At 38.7% G+C, this 22,484-nt stretch overlaps 1 protein-coding gene across 2 annotated transcripts; it reads left to right on the top strand.

The window, feature by feature from the left end:
- Positions 1 to 134: 134 nt before the first annotated feature.
- On the top strand, positions 135 to 22,184 carry LOC127933538 (leucine-rich repeat-containing protein 74A). Of its 2 annotated transcripts, XM_052530581.1 has the most exons (14): positions 135 to 582; positions 1,909 to 1,948; positions 2,658 to 2,833; positions 2,905 to 3,012; positions 3,101 to 3,194; positions 3,279 to 3,328; positions 15,641 to 15,722; positions 15,808 to 15,893; positions 15,965 to 16,159; positions 16,364 to 16,459; positions 17,578 to 17,721; positions 17,824 to 17,928; positions 18,231 to 18,316; positions 20,802 to 22,184. In XM_052530581.1, the coding sequence occupies exons 1-14, from the start codon at positions 448 to 450 to the stop codon at positions 21,364 to 21,366; spliced, it is 1,962 nt and encodes a 653-aa protein (XP_052386541.1). In that variant the 5' UTR covers positions 135 to 447; the 3' UTR covers positions 21,367 to 22,184. The 2 variants fall into 2 exon arrangements, with proteins under 2 accessions (XP_052386541.1, XP_052386540.1); XM_052530580.1 differs by lacking the exons at positions 135 to 582; positions 1,909 to 1,948 and adding an exon at positions 2,321 to 2,451 and having other exon boundaries at positions 2,652 to 2,833.
- The last annotated feature ends 300 nt before the right edge of the window (positions 22,185 to 22,484 follow it).

Below are 22,484 nucleotides of genomic sequence, written 5' to 3'. Positions count from 1 at the left end.
GCATGCGTCCTGGAGTCTTCATGCCAGATGCATAAACAAAGACACAAACAAACAAACAAAAATAAGTATTTGATTAATCAAAATATTTTGACCTGAGCATGAACATATGTGATATTCAATGTTTTAATGATCTGATAAATCAACTGATCAGTGGCCAACTACATTACAGCAAATGTGTTTTATTCATTCAGTCCATGCATCTTTAAGAACAAGAAAACGGCCTCCAGACAGCACAGCACACAAATGATGACAGTAGTTTTGACGCGTTTCAGTGCTTGTGCAGGAATGTGAGTCTCCGTCTGTCTGTGTGTGACATGCATCTTTAATGTCTTTGTGTTTGCACGCTCAGGTGGATTCCAGCAGTAGTGCAGGTGTCACATATACACCTGTTGCTAAGACACATGAACCAGCTTCATATGACACTGTTAAACTGTGTGTAGAAGAAAGATGAGGGCTGATGAAGACACCAGTGTGCACAGTCTCTCTCTGGATTCCCTCAGCTTGACCGACTGTGAGGATCCACATGAAGTGATTCTGGAGGATGAAGGCGACCAAGAGCCGGACGCTCGTGGTAAGGACCCGATCTATACTGAACTCAGGGTTTGAAATCAGGGACCAAACACACAAACACATTAACAATTACACATAGTTATTCATTTCATTCGTCAGTATTTGAATCACTCATAAACATGTTATCATATGTGTAGTACCATTAGTTAAGAAAACTTTCAACTATTTAATAGAATGTAAAATAATGGTTTCTATTTTAATATCCTTTATAATGTAATTTATTTCTGTGATGTGCAGCTGTATTTTCAGCATCATTACACTCGTCTTCAGTGTCGCATGATCTCACAATATAAATATTTTCTAATACTATAAATCTTTGCTATCACTTCTTAACAATTTAACACTTCCTTGCTAAATTAAACTTTTAATTTCCTTAAAAAAAATAATTAATAAAAATGTACTGACCCCAAACTTTTGAACTGTAGTGTAATTGTTAGAAAATATTTCTATTTAAATAAATGCTCTTCTTTTTACATTTCTGTTCATGAGTTTTCCGGCACTGATAATAAATCATCATATTTTCATGATTTCTGAAGATCATGTGACACTGAAGACTGGAGGAATGATGCTGAAAATACAGCGGAGCATCACAGAAATACATTACACTTTAATATATTAGAAGAAATGTTATTTTGCATCATAATAATATTGCACAATATGACACTTCCTGTATTTTTGATTTTAAAAATGCAGACCTGAAGAGCAGAAGAAAGTCCTAAAAACAAAAAAAAAAAATCATTCTTGATCCCAAACTTTTAACCTGATAACTGTCACTCACGTTTTTGAAGATAGACTTGAATGTGCATGATACAAACCTACATTTTTATAATTTATGACTGAAAACATTTTGTAACATGATTTTGATGTACCATTTACATGGTAATGCAATGTCTGATTTTAAAATGGGTTTTGAAGGATGGATTTTGAGATTTTATGTTTTCAAGTGATATATAACTTCTGATGATTTCTAAAATGTGATAGAGAAAAAGGCAACGAGGAAGTCTTTTTTTTTAAACAAAGGTCAAAGCTCCTTTTGTAATGTAGATTTCTGAGGGTGCACTCTTGTCATAAATTCATCTATTACTTTTCCTACATAATTTTTTACAAAAAATATTGGTAAAATATATATTTGGGAGTCTTAGGCCTTTCCAACGATATATAGTTTGTCAAGATTAGATTAGATTTGATTGTAATATAGTATAGTCAACGTAGGCGTCCCGTATACAGGACGGGGTGACATTTAACAGGTTAAACTGTCATGATGTCACTTTCTCTGTCTCCCTCTGCTGTTCACTCTCACACCCTATTCCCCATCACATTACTGACAGCTGTTTTCACTTTCCATTAGGCTCGTTCCTCCCCACCTGTTCCTTATCCCGTCTCATTATCTTGGCTTCTTCTAACCCTCTCTTTTCCCGTACTGTTTTCAGATTGTTAGATGTCACAGATACGTATTCACCAGTATCTTTCTCACTACTGTCCAGTCCAGTCCAGTCCTGTCCTGTCTTGTCGGGGCGTGTCACGATTATACCATCACTGCTGGATTATGCTGGTCATACATCCACAGAACCCTACCTGCTAAGATCTGCTTCAGCTTTGGTGCTATCCTTTCATCAGCCTCTTCGTGAGTTCTGAGTTCCGCCGCCTCGCCAGTGCTCTGGTCATCCCTGCCACAGCAGAGTTTTGTGTTCAAGTTATTTACCCAGTCTACGGGTTTCTTCAGTTCATCATTCTCTCTTATTTATGTTGGATTACCTGTGGTCAGACTTTGTCTCAAATAAAGAACTGTAATCGCCACTCACGTTTGAGTCCTCTCTCATAAACCGTACTGTAATGTTCTTCTTGTGTGTTCAATCAGCAAAAACAACATCAGCAGCACATGTAGGTATTTATTAAGCTCAGTTCAAAATATGAATTCAAAACAAAACAAATAGAAAACTCTGTCATAAATGGGTGTAACTGCAATCTCATGATCAGAAACATCAACCATAAACGATACACCGTATTTCCTCGCATCAAACGTCACACTGGAGAATATTTCACACTCTGAAGTGATGAGCCTGCTCTGTGTTCTTGTGCAGAATCAGAGCTGAAGCTCATCAGGAAGGATCTGTCCACTGAAGAACTGTATCTGCAGGCCTGTAAGCTGCTGAGGGTCGTTCCTGTCAGATTCTTCCTCAGAAACCTGGGCTCTGCCTCCATTAACCTCAACCATCATGGACTCGGTCCTCTTGGAGCAAAAGCCCTGGCCATCGCTCTCGTGGTAAGACTGACCGTCTCTCATGATCTGATGATCTACAGCTGATGCTGATCTCAGATGCTCTGTGTGTGTAGACAGACATGCACACCACAACCCTGGAGCTGGCAGACAACTTCCTGTTAGCTGAAGGAGCCAGATATCTCATGGAGATGCTGAGGGCCAATTTCACCATCCACAATCTTGTGAGTCTATCCTAATATTCTTGTGTACCTGTTGTGATGATTTTGTCCACTAGAGGGAAGCAAAATGTTAACTTCTGGCATCTTCCAGGATCTCTCTGACAATAACCTTCAGTCTGCTGGAGCCGAGTGTGTCGCAAAGATGCTTCTGGAAAACATTTCCATTAAATCCTTAAAACTGTCAGGTATTTCATGCATATGTGCACACAGCACGATCAGCTGGTAAACATGATTCACAGTGACACAGACCACAATGTTTATGTTCACAGGGAATAAGTTTGCTGAAGATGATGCCAAATGGTTTGCAGATGCGCTTGCTGTAAGTTCATGCACCAACAGTATGTTTATACCAAACAAATGATCTGTCATCACTCACTCACCCTCATCTCTTTCCAAATCCATATGACTTTCTTTCTTCAGCAATACTGAAATAGACTTCCACTGTGTGGACTAAAAGCTGAGACCGTAATCAAAATATCTTCTTTTGTGTCTCACAGTAAACTTTAGTGTGAAAACAGTGTGTCAATAATGCAAAATGACAGTTAAAGTGATAGTTCACTTTCAAATTAAATTTTGGTATGTTTTAGCTTACCTCAAGGACATCTAAGATGTAGGTGTCTTTGTTTCCGCAGTAGTTTCCATTTTTATATCTTTAGGTCAAATTGTTCTTGTCTGTGACTCATATAATGGAGGTCTATGGTCACCACCTCAAAGAGCATGCACAGAGTCCAAATTAAACAATTCCCCATCGTAAGTACACATTGATGACCTAAGACAGGAAACGAGCCGTTTGTGTAAGAAAACAAACAGTATTTATATCGTTTTTACCTCCTGTACACAACCACGTCCAACTGATCTGAGGGCGCGAGTGCTTCCTGTTGTAACGTGTGCATGGGCTCTGGTCTGCGGAAGCGCGGAAAGTGCCGGAAGCGATCTCTCATGCATGCACGTCACTCAATGTTTACTGTTTACCACACGATATGCCACCAATCTGCACTGTCTGAAATATAATGCAGTAAATGTTTTTTTTTTCAATATGTTTATTGTCATTTTCTCTTTTTATAACCACAGAACAAGTACACATACTTACACCTTTTCACATATACATCTTCAATTAACACTTCTTAAAGGTAAAGAAAATAATAATAATAATAATAATAATAATAATAATAATAATAATAATAATAATAAATAATATTTATATATATATATATATATATATATAAATATTAATTTGCTACAGACAATGAGTTTTTCTGTATGGTCTACATTCCCAGTTAACATGATATTTATGTATGGCTCCCACAGCCGATCAAAGTCTTTCCTCTTGCATTTAGCAATATAAGTCAGCCTTTCCAATCCGATACAGTTTGATATCTCCTTAATCCACATTTTCATGGATGGAGCATCCATACTCTTCCAGCATAGTGCAATAGCTCTTCTGGCTTGAAGCAGACCAAAGTCTATAAGTTTAATCTGTTTTGATGTTTGTATGATGTCCATTGGATATATTCCAAGAATGCAAAGTTTTACATTCATAAGAATTTTAATGCCAAACATATTTCACATACATTTTAAAATCTCCTTCCAGAGGTTTTGTATTTTTGGACATAGATACATCTTTAATGGCATATCTGGGATGGACTCTTGCTCGATGTCTACCCAAGCTGGAGGTGTTGTTGTGCAGAAATAATTTAATGCTGAAGTCAGCTGGGCAGCCATATAGTACCATCTAAAATTCGGAAGTTGAAGCCCTCCCCTTTCATAGGGCAGGTGTAATAGTTTAAGGCGAAGTCTAGCTTTTCTAACATTCCAAATAAAAAGAGCAATTAGTTTGTTAAGTTTATTAAAAAACAGGTTTGGTAATGGCAATGGGAGTGTTTGAAAAAAGTATAAGAATTTGGGTAAAATAGACATTTTAATTATGTTAATTAGTCCGATCATGGATATTGGTAAATTTGACCATTTTTTTCAATGCTTCAGTGGTTCTTTCCACCAGGGGATCGTAATTTATTGAGAGGATTTCACTAAGGTCGGGAGTAATTTTGACACCTAAATACCTAAAGCCTTCTGTAGTTGTCATAAAAGGGGTATTTATTATGGGTCTATGTCTTTTTTCCTTATTGAGAAATAATAATACTGATTTAGAGTTGTTAATTTTATATCCAGAAAACGCTCCAAAGTTTCCGATTAAGCTCATCAAATTGGAAATACTACTTTTCACATTAGTGAGAAAAAATATAATATCATCAGCAAATAAAGAAATACGATGATCCTGATATATCCTGATGCCTGATATATGTTACTATGATATCGAACAAGTTAGAGAACTGTATTTGAAGCTACTTTATTCAGCTAGATATAGAACAAATGTAGATTTATATGAGAGCTAGTCCGTCTGCGTTTTACACAAGACATCATATCGTTTCACAAAATATACGGATAGATACAGTTAGCTGAATGGATGCATACCTGTTTATCAGAATGCAAGCGAGTTCGGCATCTCTCTGTAGTTTCAGCTTGTCACAAAGCTCTCTCTATCTTGGAAATGCAACTCCAATATTTACCCATGTCTTGTAGCTTCTCTTGTCCCAAAACCATCTCGGGTCATTTATTTCACCCGTGCGTTTGCGCTTCACAGAACGTGCAGGCAAAGCATAATCATGATCCATAACTAAGTTATTGATTGAGATTTAAATACGAATATAAGTATAAAATATAATAGTCTCAATCAAGGCTACTACTTTTTCTTCTTTGTCTCGTCTTTGTTTCTGTTCTCCTTTGTATTTGGCGGTTCCGCAGGAAGTTAGATAAATAAGGGGGGTCAAAGTTTATATGACGCCATAGACGGGCGACAAAACGGAAATAAAGAAACGTGCCGTGTCTTCTAATTAAACTATAATTTTCTCCGGATTTGAAAGTTCGTGGAAACTTTCGGGATGATGTAAGTACACAACAAAAAAAAAAAATATATAACATAGATATAGTGATTTCTGCTATTTTTAAAGCAGAAAAATTACATATTGTGCCTTTAACATAGTTGTACCCAACGCGTCGCTCTGAAAGTGATTGCAATATGCATACTTAAAACTTCGCACACTCCAACTGAAGCATGCTTTGAGTTATTTAAACTCACTACCGCTGTACATCTCGATTGTCCATCTTATCAACAGCTGCTTAAACATTTTACCTCTTGGTTTAATGCCATAGATTCTACGTTGACTGTGAGATGCTTTTATAGAATTTTTCAGCTTCTTGCGGCGTTGAGAAGAGATGGATCTTGCCATTGTGTAACACTCAAAGCTTGCAAGGGTTATGCTGAAATCCAAGGAAGGCGTTGATATCCACAAACAATTTCGTGACTGGATTAAATCCCCGTCAAATCCGTACCGTCTCCGCTGAGAGATCCTGTGCAAAGGATATTTTGACTCCGTCATACGTGATGTCTCGTCGCCTTGATTCACGGTAGACAAATTCTTTCTCCTGAAACTTTAAGAAGTGGATGAGTATTGCTCTGTTTTGGTTGGGCTTCCCAGATGCGAGTGTACGATGAACTTGCTCTAGGGTGAATGAATTGTCTGGTCCCAGCCATTGTGTCAACCTCTCGCTTATAAATTTGAGGGGAGAGTTTTCTGACCCTCGGCGCCCTCTCGATTACCATAGAGCCGGAGGTCCTTCCTTCTGCCCCGCTTCTCCAAGTCATCAGTCTTTGATTCGAGGTAAACAACTCATTTGATGACTGAGTCAAGTGCCGCTTCTGTTTTCTCAAGTGCCTGTTCTGCATCGTGTATGCGGCCTTCGGCCTCCTCAATGCGGGCTGCTTTTGAAGAAACATCTCGTTTTACATCGGACACTTTGCTTTCCAGCGAGGTCATTGAGTTCGCCATATCAATCAGACGGGTATCTATGTTATCCAACTTAGTTCCAATCTCTGATCGAAGTAATTTCAGTTCGTTTAAAACTTCGGCTACTCTATCCATGTTAGCTTCCACTTTACCTTGTGAGCTCGACGAAGTTGTTGTAATGCTGCCCTTGTGTGCTTGAGTAAAAATTTCACAATGTTTAGTTACTTGAGGATTTGACATATCAACGCTGATACTTTACTCGAATGTTGGCCATGTTTATAAGGGGTTTTATTTTAAATTGTGCACAGTTTCTCGGAGCCTCTCCGCTAAGCTGCCATCCAGGTCCTGGCCACGTGACCCCCCATAATGCAGTAAATGTAATTAATTTGTTTATAATGCAAATTGTTGCGATTATAATAAACACAACACATAACTCACTCTATTGACAGCGTCCCATTGGGTCCCTCTGGCATTGGACGTCGCCTCCAGTTTATACATGGCAAACAAAACACAACATGCAAAACGCTGTAACTCAACAGTGGAGAAAACTCAGGATCTTCAGTCAGGCACGTGTATGATGCGATACTGTGAATGTCCTCATCGTCGTCTTGTAGTTTTTCCATTCATGACAATATATGCTCTCCACTTCTGTTGGCATCTCACATAACTTGCTACTAAAACACCACCGTTTTTGAAGAGATATCTGTCTCTCTAAGGCTTGAAGACGTGCTGCTGCAGCTGATGCATCACTTCTGAGTACTTGATCTGTGTATTCTGGTTCAAATATATATGGTTGTGAAAAAATTCTAAGTTGTCTGTTGATATATTGAAATCGTCTTCCATTGCATTTTCCTGTGCGTCTAAATATGTTTAGATCTTCACAGTGAAAGGTAACACTTCCAAAATCTGTGTAAACCATAGACAGTAAGTGTAAACAATGAGTGACGTACACGCGCGAGAGATCACATCCGGGACTTTCTGCGCTTGCGCTGATTAAGCCAGAGCATGCGCACACGTCACACAATAGGAAGCACTCGCCCCCTCAGATCAGTTGGACGTGGTTGTGTACAAGTGGTAAAAACTATATAAATACTGTTCGTTTTCTTACACAAACGGCTCGTTTCGTGTCTTAGGTCATCAATGTGTACTTACGATGGGGAATTGTTTAATTTGTACTCCTCTGTGCATGCTCTTTGAGGTGCTGACCATAGACCTCCATTATATGAGTCACAGACAAGAACGGTTTTACCTAAAAATATCATAATGGGAACTACTGCGGAAACAAAGACACCTACATCTTGGATGCCCTTGAGGTAAGCTAAAACATAGCCAAATTTAATTTGAAAGTGAACCATCCCTTTAAAGGCAGTTCATCATTGAATTCAGTGATGTCATCTCTGTTCAGTTTAAATAGTGTCTGTGCATTTATTTGCAATTAAGTCAATGATATTGCTGTAGATGAAGTGACCCCAACTAAGCAAGCCAGAGGCGACAGCAGCAAGGAACCAAAACTCCATCGGTGACAGAATGCAGAAAAAAGCCTTGGGAGAAACCAGGCTCAGTTGTTTCTTGTGGTCTTGCCCTGGTGGTCGTCTGAGACACAGTCTTTACAGGCGATCTATATCTGGGGCTCTAGTTGTCCTAGTCTCCGCTTTCTTTCAAGGCAGTAGAGGTCCTTCCTAGGTGCTGATCCACCATCTGGTCTGGATACTTACTGGATCCGGGTGACTGCAGTGACCCTCTGATCTGGACACAGACTGGATCTGGTGGCTACGGTGACCACGGAATAAGAGAGAAACAGACTAATATTAGCGTAGATGCCATACTTCTAATGATGTAGCAAGTACATCGGGTGGTATGGGAAGTGTTCCCAGTTCCGGTTTACCTAATTAATGCAGCCTAAAAATCCTTTGGATTTGGATATTAAAAGAATATTATTATGTTATGTGTAAGCCAGGTTAAAGAGATGGGTCTTTATTCTAGATTTAAACTGCAAGAGTGTGTCTGCCTCCCGAACAAGGAACAGGTTATTCCAGAGTTTAGGCAACAAATAGGAAAAGGATCTGCCGCCCGCAGTTGATTTTGATATTCTGGGTATTATCAAATTGCCTGAGTTTTGAGAACGTAGCGGACGTAGAGGATTATAATGTAAAAGGAGCTCATTCAAATACTGAGGTGCTAAACCATTCAGGGCTTTATAAGTAATAAGCAATATTTTAAAATCTATACGATGTTTGATAGGGAGCCAGTGCAGTGTGGACAGGACCGGGCTAATATGGTCATACTTCCTGGTTCTAGTAAGAACTCTTGCTGCTGCATTTTGGACTAGCTGTAGTTTGTTTACTAAGCATGCAGAACAATCACCCAATAAAGCATAACCATAATCTAACCTTGAGGTCATAAATGCATGGATTAACATTCCTGCATTTGAAATTGAGAGTATAGGCCGTAATTTAGATATATTTTTGAGATGGAAAAATGCAGTTTTACAAATGCTAGAAACGTGGCTTTCTAAGGAAAGATTGCGATCAAATAGCCCACCTAGGTTCCTACCTGATGACGAAGAATTGACAGAGCAGCCATCAAGTCTTAGACAGTGTTCTAGGTTATTACAGGCAGAGTTTTTAGGTCCTATAATTAACACCTCAGTTTTTTTCAGAATTTAGCAGTAAGAAATTAATCGTCATCCAGTTTTTTATATATTGACTATGCATTCCATTAGTTTTTTTAATTGGTGTTTTTCACCGTGCCGTGGAAAAATAGAGCTGAGTATCATCAGCATAACACTGAAAGCTATGAAATGTCCCCCAATGATATCTCCCAAGGGTAACATATAAACCGTGAAGAGTAGCGGCCCTAGTACTGAGCCTTGAGGTACTCCATACTGCACTTGTGATCGATATGATACATCTTCTTTCACTGCTACGGACTGATGGCGGTCATATAAGTATGATTTAAACCATGCTAATGCACTTCCATTAATTCCAAAAGTGTTCAAGTCTATGCAAAAGAATGTTGTGGTCAATTGTGTCAAACGCAGCACTAAAATCCAATAGCACTGATAGAGCGATACAACCACGATCAGATTATAAGAGCAGGTCATTTGTAACTCTAAGGAGAGCAGTCTCAGTACTATGATACGGTCTAAATCTTGCCTGGAAATCCTCACATATACCATTTTTCTCTAAGAAGGAATATTATTGTGAGGATACCACCTTTTCTAGTATCTTGGACAGAAAAGGGAGATTCGAGGTCTATAATTAACTAGTTCTTTGGGGTCAAGTTGTTTTTTTTTTTTTTTTTTATGAGATGCTTAATAACAGCCAGTTTTAAGGTTTTGGGGACATATCCTAATGACAATGAGGAATTTATAATGGTCAGAAGAGGATCTATGACTTCTGGAAGCACCTCTTTTAGGAGCTTAGATGGTATAGGGTCTAACATACATGTTGTTAAGTTCAGAGTTTGGCTAGATACCGGCTAAAGACAAACAGGCTTCACACAGGTTGCAGTGAGAACACAGTCATTTGTTTATTGGTACAGGTGATGCTTAAATACAACATCACATGGCATGGACACATGACAAACACACCTGAGAGGAACCTACAATAATTGGGAGCATACTCATTTAACCAATCAATCAATTAACACCCCCACTTGCGCCCACATTATTCAGAATCATTCACAAGTAAAACAAAAACAAACAAACAAAAAAAATCATGGAAACCAACTGCACTACATCCTAGCTTGGCCACAACCAAACAAGAACGTGGAAAAGGCAAGTAACTTAACTTTTGTAGCTGGTTTAGTCATTAGGTCAGCAACCATCTGATCTGTTGGGCAATACTCCAAAAACACTTTACCATTATTTACAGTTGATCTCACAAAATGGTATTTAATATCAATATGCTTACATCTCTGTCTGCTAACAGGATTCTTTGCCAATGCAATTGTACCTTGGTTATCTTCATAAATCATAGGTACACCATACTGGTAATCATCAAGTTGTTCAAGCAATTGTTTCAAGTACAAACACTCTTGTATAGTGGCAGCTAAGGCCATGTACTCAGCCTCACATGTTGATAATGCTACAGTTCGCTGCTTTTTGGTCTTCCAAGAAATCAGAGGACCATTCTTACATAGGCTAACACAGTAACCAGATTTACTACATCGGCCATTTTCATCACCTGCCCAATCTGCATCACTATAAGTCACCAACCTTAACCCTTCATCACATTTCCTGTAACAAAGCATCTTGTCATTTGTACCTTTCAGATATTTCAGTACATGCTTTACAGTTATCCACTGCTCTTCCGTTGGCTCACTGAAATACTGGGACAATTTGCTAACAACATAACTCAGATCAGGTCTAGTGCATGAGGTTAGGTAGATTAAACTACCCACCACCTCTCTGTATTTTCTGGGGTCAATCAGTTTTACATTACCATCGGTGTAATTCAACTTTGGTTCACAAGGTGTCGACCTGGGTTTACAATCTTGCATGTCAAATCTTTCCAGCAGTTTCCCAACATAACTGTGCTGTGACATAGTCACACCCCCATCACACTGATCAAAAGTGATACCTAGAAAATTCTTCAGTTTTCCCAAATCTTTCATGTGGAATTTCCCAGTAAGCATCTCTTTGACAGTTTTTAAAGCTCTCTCATCACTGGCAGCAATAACCAAGTCATCAACCCATATCAATATTATCACTTTCCCATGTTCTGTTTCTCTCTTGTAAACACAATTATCAGCTGGGTTTTGTACAAAGATGTTTTCACACAGATAGTTATGTAACATTTTGTTCCAGTTTCGACCTGATTGTTTTAGCCCATACAATGATTTCTCCAATTTACACACCATCTTCTCATTTGTCTTTACATCATACCCCTCTGGCTGTTCCATATAAATTTCATAATCAATCGGTGCATGTAAGTAGGCAGTTTTAACATCCATCTGATGGAGAATTAAATTCTCCTGAGCAGCTTTCTGCATCAACACTCTCACACTGGTAAGGTTGGCAGTAGGAGAAAAAGTTTCTCCATAATCTACACCCAACTCCTGACTTTATCCCCTGGCGACATAGCAAGCTTTATATTTGTCAGATCCATCAGCATTGGTTTTGATAGCATACACCCATCTACCCCCCACTGCTTTCTTGCCCTCAGGTAGGTTGGTCAAAGTAAATGTGGTGTTATCCCTCAGTGATTTAATTTCCTCATCCATTGCATCAATCCACTCCCTTGAGTTGGATGAAGTCACAGCTTCTCTAAAAGTCTGAGGTACATTGGAAACCATCTTATAGCAATAATCAATGCTGATCTGCACCTGATCACTCTCTACGCCATAGAAATCAGGCCTCCTTCTTTCTATACCAGAGTATCTCCTCTCTCTACTCAGGGTATCTGGAGAATGTGATTCTGGCTTGACCTCGGTTGACTGTAGGCTTATCTGGCTTGGGCCTAGCCTATTCTCTAGAATGTCACACTGCTTGGGTTTATCAGGGTCAGGTCTGGTTGTGCTATAACGCATATCAATGTCATCATCAGACACGTCATCAGTCTCTTGTCCCTCAATATTGGACATAAACCTCACCAACCTGTGTTTCATCACCTTTCTATAGTCAGGATAATAGACCATATAGGCTGGGCTGTTCTTATCATATCCAACAAAGATGCCTTTGTCAGACTTTGAGTCTAGCTTCTTCCTGTCCTGCCTATATGTAAAACACACAGTACCAAACTTCTGCATCCTGGACATATTGGGTTTCTTTCCTGTCAGCATAAAATAAGGTGTCTGTTTGGTGCGGTTGTTAAAACATCTATTCCTCACCCCCGCTGCTGTCTGGACCGCATACAGCCATAGCTCCTTGGGTAACTGACTTTCTAAGAGCATACATCTAGCCATATCAAAAAGAGTTCTCCAGTTACGCTCAGCAGTTCCATTCTGGTGTGGTGAGTATGGTGCTGATGTCTCATGTCTGATTCGGTTCCTGCGAAGTAATACTTGATAACCCTGTCCAGTAAATTCAGCACCATTATCAGACCTGATACATGTAATGTTCCCATATGGGGCTATGTCAGCTAGGAACCTCTCTGTTGCATCCACTGTGTCACTTTTATACTTCAGAAAGTACAAGAACACTGCACTTGAGTGGTCATCAGTAAAGGAAAGTGTGTACCTATACCCTTCTCTGGACTTTGGGTCAATGGGGCCTGCCAAGTCAGTGTGTATCAACTCTAGAGGTGACTTGGCTCTCACATCAGGCTTTCTGTTCCTACTCTGAGTGAATTTACCTTGGACACACACATCACATTGCATAGACTTGGGTACTTTACCCTTAATTGACATACCATCCACAACATTCTCTAACTTCTGAACATCATTAAAATTGCAGTGTCCCAAAATCTCATGCCACTTCTGAATATCATGACAACTCATACATTGATTATCACAGTCATTGTTTACTAGCACAGTAGGCAAATAAAACAGCCTGTTATGTTCATGAATAAGAAAACGTGTACCGTCTTTATACTGCAGGACATCCTCACCCTCTTTAAAGATCACTGTTGCCTCGCTGGAAGTTGCAGCTCTCACAGAGAAACTATCTTGGGGATATGAGGGGATGTACAGCGCCTGCTTCAGTGTGGCACTGAGGTGTTGCCCTCTACTGTCGACCAGACATACCTCTGCTTCTCCTCTGCGCTCCGCGACCCCCTTGTGCCATCAGCCAACTCCACACAGTGCGTCTCGGCTTGGAATTTGTCGTCAAAGCTCTTAAACTTAGCTAGATCAGTGATGATATGCGATGTTGCACCAGTATCCACCATCAACCCCTTTTGGGTGACATCGCTCATCTGACAATCACTGGTCATCAACTTGAAGGCAAAAGTATTGTCGGTCTCCTCATACACACCCCATGTGCATCATCCTGCCGTTGTTGTTTCCATCCTCCTTGCCATGTGGTACGTTTACCCTGACTGTTCCACTGTTGATCAGGCTGACATTGTCTTGCCTTGTGCCCTCTCTGGCCACAACGGAAACACTCAATTTCCCCACTTTCAATGCTCCGCACCCTTACACCTGCTGGGCCACTGGCCCTCCTTGAATGTGCCCGGGCCCCCATAACATTGTCTTCGGCCACAGCTGTGCGCATACCTTCAGTGCTCTCATAACTCCGCAATTTTAGTAAAGTAGTTCATAAAGTCATTACTGCTAAGATGTTGGGAAATGTGAACTCTTGTTGAGGCTTTATTTTTTGTTAATTTAGCCACTGTATTGAATAAATACCTGGGGTTATGTTTGTTTTCTTCTAAAAGAGAAGAAAAGTAATCGGATCTAGCAGTTTTTAATGCTTTTCTGTAGGATAGGTTACTTTCCCGCAAAGCAATACGAAATACCTCTAGTTTTATTTTCCTCCAGCTGCGCTCCATTTTTTCGGGCTGCTCTCTTTAGGGTGCGAGTATGCTCATTATACCATGGTGTCATACTGGTTTCCTTAACCTTTCTTAAGCGTAAAGGAGCAACTGTATTTAAAATGCTAGAAAAGAGAGAGTCCATAGTTTCTGTTACATCATCAAGTTGTTCTGAGGTTTTGGATATGCTAAGGAATTTGGATACATCAGGAAGATAACTTAAAAAAGCAGTCTTTTGTGGTAGAAGTGATGGTTCTTCCATACTTGTAACAAGAAGTAGAATTAAAAATTTTGGCTATATGAAGTTTGCACAAAACTAAATAATGATCTGAGATATCATCACTTGGCTGCATAATTTCAACACTATCAACATCAAATCCATTCATCTAAATGGGAGAAATGAGAAAAATATCCACCAAATGTGACTGTTTCTCAATAAGAGCATGTGTGCTTTCATTGTACATCAAATTTAAAGCGAATCCAGTCAAGGTGATTTATCTTCATTTCGGTCCAAAAAAACAAACAAAAAGATACATGGGGGTGTATGAAACAGTTCTATCTTTGGGTTGCTGCGCACTTTCTATTCTTAGTAAAAAAAAGTTTAATTGTGACTTTTTATTTCACAATTCAGAGTTGTCTTGCAATTCTGAGTTTATATCTCACAATTGCAAGGGAAAAAAAGTTGTAATTGTGTCATAAAAAGTCATTTTTATGTCACAAAATGCAATTACTGTTTTTATTTCTTATGAGATAAAAACTCAGAGTTGGAATGTCTTTTAAAGCACACCTTACATTACATTACCAAAGCTAAATTGTCTAAATTAAATATTTCCCTGTAAAGTGTTTATTAGTAATGCATACAGGGTCGGGCAGAATTCTGTTTAAGAATTGGCTGAGTGTGAGTTTGGCATGACGAGATTTATTAGTCTGACACAGGTTTTGCATCGAAACATAAATAACTGCATCACTATTTTAACCAAATTATGTCATTACATTGCTATTTACTTATTAAAAAGTCTACCTGTAGCTCAGACATTAGTGCAATGGCACTTATAACACGTCATGGGTTGATCAGCAAGAACTGATCAAATGTGTATCTTTGATGCTATGCAAGTCTTTTTAAGATAGAAATGTAAAATGCATGAATATAGTTTAACTTAACATAGCACAAACTGGTTTAATACACACACTCTCTTGATGATCTACAATAAAGTATCCTGATAACCCACAATGTTTTTGATCATGCACTGAGGATGCCATGAGGATTCTGGTGCTACAGAAATTACACAATGCACCTGATGCATAAGCTAACAAACTGAATACATCTCAACTCTGTAGTTCCTGGGAATAGAAACATCTGTATGTTTTCAGAGCAACTACAGAGTGAAGGAGCTGGATTTGAGTCACAATCAGTTCTGCGGCAGAGGCGGAGAACACCTGGGTCAGATGATAGGTGAATACCACTCGCCTGATGTGTCTGAGTTACACTTAACTACACAAAGAAAGCAAGCACAATAAATCCTTGTATGTTCATGCAGCAAATAACGACGGTTTAGAAGTTCTTGATCTGAGCTGGAATCATCTGCGAATGAAAGGAGCTGTAGCTTTCTGTGCTGGACTGAAGGTATACACACACAAACACACAGCTCAGTGTCACAGTGTGCAAAGAGTCAAGCTGTCGTTCCCTGTCATCAGGTCAACACCACTTTGAAACACTTAGACCTCTCGTTTAATGGCTTTGGAAATGAGGGCGCTTTGGCTTTGGGTGAAGCGCTCAAGTTCAACAATACGCTTGTGCATCTGGACCTCAACAACAACCGCATCAGCGATGAAGGAGCAAGCCTGCTGTGTAAGGGACTGGAGGCCAACGACACGCTCAGAGTTCTTCAGGTGCATCAGACGGCTCATTAGACTGAATACTACTATGTCAAATTAGATAAGAATCACCTTTTTAAACATTGCACAAGTACAATGCAACATGATCATATGCAATAACTCATATGAAAATGAGCAATTAAATTACTGTATGTTGCAAGGCATCTGAGACATCACAGACGTTTTACATGTGTGATAATGATAACTGTTTTCTTACAGATGGCGTATAACTCATTGACAGTGGAGGGAGCTCTTACTTTGATCAATGTGGTCAAGAACACACCCAAAACTGCCATCGAGGAGATCAATATATGCGTGAGTTCAGGATCGAGTGTCACCGCACACAATACACAGGATAAATGTACAGTTTTATAATCAACAGAGCCTTCTTTCATTTTAGTAAATTTTGGCCACGTGTTAATTTAAGTAAATAAGTAAATTGAAAAGAGGGAAAGAATCAGCACAATGTGTGCATGATTTACTAAAGTGAAGGAAAATATTAATGGTAAAACTTTATTTTAAGGACCAATTCTCACTAACTAGCATGCATGTTACAAGCATATTACCTGTTTATTGGTACTTATAAAGCACATATTAATATCGTATTCTGCATGACTATATTTTAGATCCCTTAAACCCATACATAAACATAACTACTATAACTATTACCTTACTTACGATCAATAAGCAGCAAAATAGGAGTTTATTGAGAGAAAGTTAATACCGTATTTTTCGGACTATAAGTCGCACCTGAGTATAAGTCGCATCAGTCCAAAAATATGTCATGATGAGGAAAAAACCATATACAAGTCGCACTGGACTATAAGTCGCATTTATTTAGAACCAAGAACCAAGAGAAAACATTACCGTCTACAGCCGCGAGAGGGCGCTCTATGTTTTCAGTGTAGACTACAGGAGCACTGAGCAGCATAGAGCGCCCTCTCGCTGTAGACGGTAATGTTTTCTCTTGGTTCATGTCTCTTAGTTAATTTCTCTTGGTTCATGTCAAATTAATTTTGATAAATAAGTCGTACCAGGACCAGCCAAACTATGAAAAAAAAGTGTGACTTATAGTCCGGAAAATACGGTGGTGTATATGTGTTTCCTAATCTAAAATCCGCTATCAGTCTGGATCAGTCTGAAACTAAGATTTCAAAAATAAATATTCTGGAGAGATACAATACTTCATCTGCATAAAGAAACACACACACACACACACACACACACAAAATGAACTTAAAATGAATTAAAAACAACATACATAGAATTATAAAAGCACATTCATAGGATCATATAAGTGATCTTATACAGGATTCCATATTTTTCTACATTAATCTAACTTGTCATTTTTTATTAATTATGGTAGATTTTCAGGAAATGTAATTTGTGTAAAAATACTGAAAAGTGTTTTCTTTATTCATGATGTGTTGTAGAATGTGCTGGTGAATGAGAACTTCGTGCAGCTCTTGGAGCTGATCTGTCAGGAGCATCCCGGTCTGGAGGTGCAGTATGGAGGCGTTGGAGGCTTCATCGCAAAAAAGCCTCGCAAACGCATTGACCCCATGAAAGTCATTCAGGTACATAGTCTACACTCATGAGAATGAAATCTGCTGTAATCTGGATTTATGTGTTTCTCAAATCTGATGTCTCACTGCATTTGCTGAATTGTCTTTTCGAAGGATTACCTTGATCATCGCAAGCTTCGCCTGTGGGACTTCTTCCGTAACATCGACAAGGATGGGACTATGCGTGTTCCTGTCGTAGACTTCAGGAAAGCCGTTCAGGTATTGACCCGGTTCTGAGAAAATCCCACTTTCCTGAAAAGTAATAAGTCAAGTCAATGAAGCTTGTTGATGAATGTCCAAAGAGAGCAGAGCTGGAATCTAGACAAAGAACAATCTCAAGGGATAAGAGAGTTTTCATTTGTTCACATGTTTTTATTATTCCCAGACTCATCAGGGAACTACTATTCTGACATGTGGAAAACGGTTTAAGAGCGAGCAGATGAGTCCAAACAGCAGTGTAAAACTAGACCTAAGCATTAAATTACATTTTATTTTTGACATTTTGTATCTGATCACACCAGCAATCCAGCATCCCATTGGAGAAGTTCCAGATTGAGGAGTTGATTCAGAGACTGGACAGAGACCGAACAGGCATAGTGGACTACAGGTGAGCATGAAAAGCACACAGACTCCATGCACCTGGACAATTCTCACCAATAAAGCAACTTTATGATCATGCTTACAAACTTAAACATGATCATTAGTCATAAGCTCTGGTTCATGCCCTAGAGAGCTGCACTACTGTCATCTTTCTACAGTAAATATAGGCAGTATGGGAAACCTCATAAGTGACTAATTTTCAGTGCTCTACATCAGTGTTCAAACAGTGGGGGAGAGTGGGGACAGTTGCAACGTGTGGCAGTTGCAACATTGCTGATTTTTCCAATCAGGAATGAGCTGGAATCATGACACTTCTACTGCACATGCTCAGCATGCCCTTCCTTCTTTCTGGAAGTTAACAGGCACATGTGAAACTACCTCATAGGAGAACTGAAATTCAAGGCAAAAAAGTAACTTTTTTTACAACTAGATTTTTTTTCATAATGTCTAAACCGATTAAGCATTGGTCTTTATAGTTTTATAGTTTGAATGTGCAGTTTCTTAGCTCTTAACAGACCTAGGTACAATGTGTTCATGTTAATTTGTTAGGCTGGCATCACTAGTTGTAAGATGGCTGCCAGGGGGTGGGACAGTTGCAACGCATTGACAATAATAATGACAATTAGATAAATTTTTTTTTTTTATAAAAGGCAAATGGAACACCAGGCAATGTGCAGAATGACTTTAGCAGCACTGAAATGTGGCCTTATAACCAAGATAAGTTCAAAGACAGTGACTTTGCACCATCTTTGGTGACAGACCAGACACCACCACCAGTCCTTCCAGAGCAAGCTGTGACATCTGCTCCTTTGGAAGTTTCTCCAGGGCACGCAGGGAGTCCTACATCTTCTGCAGTTCCTCCAGTACAAGCTTAGTTTTCATGCGAGACTGCTAGACCTCACCCCAGAGCAGGACCACAGAATATAATGAAAGCAAACTGTAGGAAAAAAAGCAAACTGGCCATCTTGACAGACACTCCTGGAAAGGAGGCTTTGGATAGGGAGAAAGCAAAAGTTAAGAGAAAGCCAACAAAAGTTAAGAGAAAACTGACAAAAAACACACTAGAAACAAGCCAACAAACCAAACCAACCCATTATGAAATTGTTAGGGCCTACATAAATCAGTTTGTGGGATTGACAAAGGTGTTACATGGTTGTGTACTTGTTTTTTTTTTACTTTAATAAGTTAACTCTGTGAACTCAAATAAACTAAAAAAGATTTGAAAAATGATGCCAAAGTATGAGTTTTATTACATCTAAATGACTGTTGCAACTGCCCCTCGGTACAGTATGGGCAAGTAGGTGATATGTATGGGTTTAATATATATATATATATATATATATATATATATATATATATATATATATATATATATATATATTGTCTTTCTAATATAAACAGTCGCTGAGAAACTGAAGGAAATGTAAAAAGTGTTGCAACCGCCCCCACTCTCCCCTGCTCTTCACTGCAATATTACAGAAAGCATAAACGTATATTTCTTGAAGCTTTAATTTGTTAGTGCTAGCTGTTTTAATTATGTCACCTTCTTTTCAGGGACATTGCACTCAATCAAAACCACTTCAGACTTTAGACAGTGGCAGAAAGTTGTGATATTTAAGTCAGTGACTCTGAAATTAGTCTGTACCACCATGCTTAATGTAGTTAACTAAAACAAATAAAAAAACAAATGTAACTTTGAATAAAATAATTTAAACTAAAAAAAAATAAAATACAAAAAGTAAAAAAAATATATATTTCATCCAGTTTCCAAGGCTACCTTTGTCATTTTCTTGTTTGAGCATTTCCACCAGTTTAACTGATTAAAGAGCATTTGTGGACTTGTTGCCATCAGGTTTTATTGCATTGAGTACTCCGCAAAAACAACAAAACTGCACACATCTCTGGCAAAATGCTCAAGTTGGGTGCTTGACAAAAAAGATAATAGGAAAACAAAACAACAAGTTGGCAAACCAAAACTTGAAAAATGTAAAAATGTATTACCAGACTTTTACACAAGTAATGTTAAATTGAGTAATCAGCCAATCATAGTGTTGAAGAAAACATTAAAAAGAATGACAGTGTCAGTCTCAGCACAGTGGACACACTGCCTACTTTTGTGTTGGTTTTTCTTATATCTCACTGTCCATCCCTTTTGCACACATTTTTGTACTTTCTCTTTTTTGTACATTCAAACTTTGTCCTCAAGCACACAAGAAGTTTGACTCACATTTGATTCGAATTTGGTGGTAACTTGTTGCTAACAACTCAGTTTTTGTGACATGTTTTAGTTTACTAGAGCTGTGTTTACATAGATACAACATATCTTACATAGATATTGATAAACACATAAATAGAAAAAAACGCACAAGATCATACTTTTTTTTGTATCCAATTCTGTTCCAAATGTAGTTTATATATATCAGATATGTAAACATATTCTACTTATATCGGAAACTTTAGCCAATATTTATTAATGTCTCACTACTTTACAGAGGCCTGGCAGATACTAGGAAACAGATGATGCGAGACCACCGGCGCCAGTTGCGTAAAGTGGAGTCGCGGCAGAAGAAGGAGAAGCAGAAGAGCGACAGGATCCTTAAAACATTTGAGAGTGCCGTAGAGGCCGTCACTCCACGGAGCTCCATGATAATATCACCAGGTGCTGCCAAAGAGGACTCCAGCGGCCTCCAGCCATTCTCTGCCACCCCGCTCAGCTCCTGGCACCATATAATCATGTCCAACAGCAGCCGCTACTCTGTCAATAACATGAGCAGTGAGCATGTGCATCTTCCCATGATAGGGAACGCCTCGAGCTCAACAGGCATGCGCTCGTATTCCCAGCCCAATCTTTTCGCCAGCATCCCTAAACCATCCAGCAGCAAACCTGCTTCTGCCCAGGGAATACACTCGAGGTCCAACCCGAGCGTGTCCAGCAGTAAACTCAGCCCCACAGCTAACCTGACCAGATCCAGGCCCGCATTAAACACTGAGCCAAACAGTAAAACAAAAGGTAAGGGGAAGAAAAAGAAGACCAAGAAAAGAAAAGAAAAGATATAACACCAAATGAACATGGTGTGCTTGTGGTGAAGATTTTCAATAAATAAGGATTTTGTCACAATGTTCAGGGAGGTTTTTAATGTATCTGATAATGTTTTTCTGGATATGAGATGAACATCTTCTACAAAAGAAAATGGAAAAAGGATCAACTCCAAATCTCTTATGACGTTTTTTTAGTAAATGAAAATAAAATTGCAATCCATGCTTTAATATTTTTAGCCAGTCAACTATATCTTATCTGCAAAAAGTTCAAAACTCAGCTGCTAGGCTCTTAATGGTTATTATAAAACATAAATATATTACTCCTACACTCTTAAAAAATAAAGCTGCTTCAAAAGGTTTTTCAAGCAATGCCATAGAAGAACCATGTTTGGTTCCACATAGAACCATGCAGTCAAAGGTTCTTTAAAGAACCATCTTTTTCACCGTTTTACAATCTGAAGAACCTTCTTTCACCACACAAACCCCTTTGTGAAACAGAAAGGTTCTTCAGATGTTACAGGTTCTTTTTGAAACCATTTAGACAGAAAGGTTCTTCAATGGCACATTTATTTTTAAGAGTGTACCCTGGTCTCCAAGCATTGGCTTTCAGTTTATTATAGGATTGATTTTTTAAATGTCTTTTATTGGTGTACAAATACTTGCTTGGACTCGCACCGTCTGTCTATCAGAACTCTCAATTAAATATCAGATGGACGAAGTTTGAGATCAATTTTCTTACTTTGTCAATTATATTGTATCAGTTTTCTGTCTTATATTCATGTATGTACTATTTTTGCTGTTTTATTTGCATGTAAACACCGTGGAAATTATTTGTCATGTCAGTAAAATTCTATATTTGAAACTGACAGAGAGAGACTTTTAGTGCATGTGAATCTACTTTGATGAGACTCAAAATCATAAAGTTGAGATAGAAAAATTCCCCAAACTGATTACGTACATAAAAGGGGATGTAAAATATTTGCAGAGCTCCAGTAAACAGTTACCTATAACATGGTTGTGTCATTTACCAGCCTAACTGCGGCTTCAGTAACTCATTCATGGTTGTTCAAATTGACAAATTTACCATGCAATTTACCAGGATACACATACAACTTATTTGGTTTTACCAAATGATA

This window comes from Carassius gibelio, chromosome A17, assembly GCF_023724105.1.
Source record: "Carassius gibelio isolate Cgi1373 ecotype wild population from Czech Republic chromosome A17, carGib1.2-hapl.c, whole genome shotgun sequence".
Classification (NCBI taxonomy): domain Eukaryota; kingdom Metazoa; phylum Chordata; class Actinopteri; order Cypriniformes; family Cyprinidae; genus Carassius; species Carassius gibelio.
The sequence above is the reverse complement of the archived record's forward strand: the minus strand, read 5'-3'. Positions and strand labels throughout refer to the sequence as shown.